This window comes from Penaeus chinensis, chromosome 22, assembly GCF_019202785.1.
Source record: "Penaeus chinensis breed Huanghai No. 1 chromosome 22, ASM1920278v2, whole genome shotgun sequence".
Lineage (NCBI taxonomy): Eukaryota > Metazoa > Arthropoda > Malacostraca > Decapoda > Penaeidae > Penaeus > Penaeus chinensis.
The window spans coordinates 13,140,158-13,142,657 of NC_061840.1; the positions used below are offsets into that span (position 1 = coordinate 13,140,158).

Sequence of the window (2,500 nt, forward strand, 5' to 3'; positions counted from 1 at the left end):
ATACACACACGTATATATATATATATATATATATATATATATATATATATATAACAAAAAAAATTCACATTCAAGTAGACATACGAAATATAATAAAAAGTAACACGAAACAATTTCTAAATATCGTTTGCAGCCATCTTGCCTCAGACATGCATCCTAGTGAATGAATAGAGCAATGATTAATCAAATTAAACGTATCATTTTGTGTTAATATTGCCAATCATTTTGTGTTAATGTTGCCAATTTCTTACAGAATTGGCTTTCAGCTTTGATTATGTTATAAGTAGCATAATTTGATACAAATAACCCTAGAATGTAGTCATTCATAGCTAAATTAATAGTTAAGATACAATCAAAAAATTAGAAGATGATTGCAGTAACATTCAGGGAAAGTTAATTTTTGATACGTTATCATAAACTTAGATTAAATGTATATGTACGTGTGTTTGAGGCTGTGTTTGGGCGAAATGTAGAGAGAGAGAGAGAGAGAGAGAGAGAGAGAGAGAGAGAGAGAGAGAGAGAGAGAGAGAGAGAGAGAGAGAGAGAGAGGAGGGAGGGAGAGGGAGAGAGAGAGAGAGAGAGAGAGAGAGAGAGAGAGAGAGAGAGAGAGAGAGAGAAAAGAGAAAAAGAGAAAAAGAGAAAAAGAGAAAAAGAGAAAAAGAGAAAAAGAGAAAAAGAGAAAAAGAGAAAAAGAGAAAAAGAGAAAAAGAGAAAAAGAGAAAAAGAGAAAAAGAGAAAGAGAAAGAGCAGAGAATGCATAATAGACAAGAAAAAAAATGAACCTGAATGCCAAAGAGGCATCCAAATTATATGACACGATAAGTTGTGTAAGTTATCAGTAATTATTTTGTCATTGAAATCTAGAGGGCATCTTAAGTGGATGTCTTCCGAACCATAGCGAGGTAGCAACATGGTTATTAAATGATGATTTGTTATGAAAAGGAAACAACACGAGGTCAAATTCATATTACGATGACTGGACCTTGAATATATACAGATGTTATTAAAAATCTTTTAGTACATCTATTCGACCTACACAAAAAATGAATTGATTATGTATATGTATGTGCATGTGTGTGTGCATGTATATATATGTATGTATGTATATATCTATATTTGTATCTATATCTATCTAGTTCTCTTTTCATATATCTATCAGTCTATCAGTCTGTCAATCTATCAATCTCTCTGTCTATCTATCTATCTATTTATATATACATAGTATATATATATATATATGTGTGTGTGTGTGTGTGTGTGTGTGTGTGTGTGTGTGTGTGTGTGTGTGTGTGTGTGTGTGTGTGTGTGTTTGCTGTATACACACACACACACACACACACAACACATACATTCAGTTAGCTGTTTGTACTATATTTGAAGAAAAAAAAAATATCGTGAGAACACGGACCAGGACTCTGCACTCTCTCCTTACTCCTCCACCAGGTTCGCTTGGGCCTCCCTCGGCCGGGATGTGGTCGTCCTGCACATCACTCCCCGCGGCCGCTTTGCCCCCAACATGTCTCCCTTCGTCATCAAACTGGAGACCTTCCTGCGGATGGCAAAGATACCCTATAAGGTTCGTTGGGAGACAGCTCTGTATGTAAAATCCTGTCTGAAATTTGTAGGCACGTTTATGTGAACAGACGCATGCAAGCACATTGACATATTTTAAAAAAATATTATAAACACTGGTGTAGAGAGATGTATACATCATTACGCAACAGAGACGCATCATTTTTGTAAGAGAGTGAACGTTAAACATGAGGAAGAAATATATCGATCGTGCTTTTCCTTTTTCCAGGTGGACTTCGAGGAGCCTTTCGGGCCCAAGGGGAAGACCCCCTGGATCACACTCAACGGCGAGGAACTCACGGACTCCCAAATCGTGATGGAGGAACTCACGCGCCGCTACGAACTCACCGACAAGCTTAGCGTCGAGCAGCAGGCGGTTGCGAGAGCGCTTACCGTGATGGTCGACGAGCACCTCATATGGTATGCCATGTCTTGGCGTACATAGTGTGTGTTTTACCTAATTATTTTTCAGAATTTGATAAATACAGGAGGTGAATCTGCTTTTCTCAGATTTTTGTTTTATCTTCATTGATGTGTATTTTTTTCGCAGATTATTTTATATGGGGTAAAAAAACATTGCGTTTTTGCAAATATCAGCCACTTGAAAAAAAGTATATTTAGTTACTAGAACATGAGTGAAATCATGGAAAATGCGACTCTCAAAATAATTCTGGCCTGATATATAAACGTTTTTCAGTAATATTGACCATAATATTTGTCTTTATATCAGCTGAAGAAAGTAATATTACATGGAAATTTGTTTCGTTTTTCTATAAGTATACATGACTGCCACATCATTTACTAATCAGGATGTTCATGAAACCTGTTATTACACTCCTACTAAATCCCATGTGCTATTAAATCCTCTTTCCATCCCCCTCCCCTTTTACCCGTCAACTTCCCTTACCCACCATCCCCTCCACTCCAC

The 2,500-nt window shown here is 36.8% G+C and overlaps 1 protein-coding gene across 3 annotated transcripts in view; it reads left to right on the forward strand.

Annotated features, from left to right (window-relative positions):
* LOC125037148 (failed axon connections homolog) overlaps positions 1 to 2,500 on the forward strand; it is a 4,609-nt gene that overhangs the window by 918 nt on the left and 1,191 nt on the right. For all 3 annotated transcript variants that reach the window (XM_047630179.1, XM_047630181.1, XM_047630180.1), the window contains exons 3-4: positions 1,444 to 1,576; positions 1,802 to 1,992. In XM_047630179.1, coding sequence (XP_047486135.1) covers positions 1,444 to 1,576; positions 1,802 to 1,992 — 324 coding nt within the window. The remainder of the gene's footprint in view (positions 1 to 1,443; positions 1,577 to 1,801; positions 1,993 to 2,500) is intronic.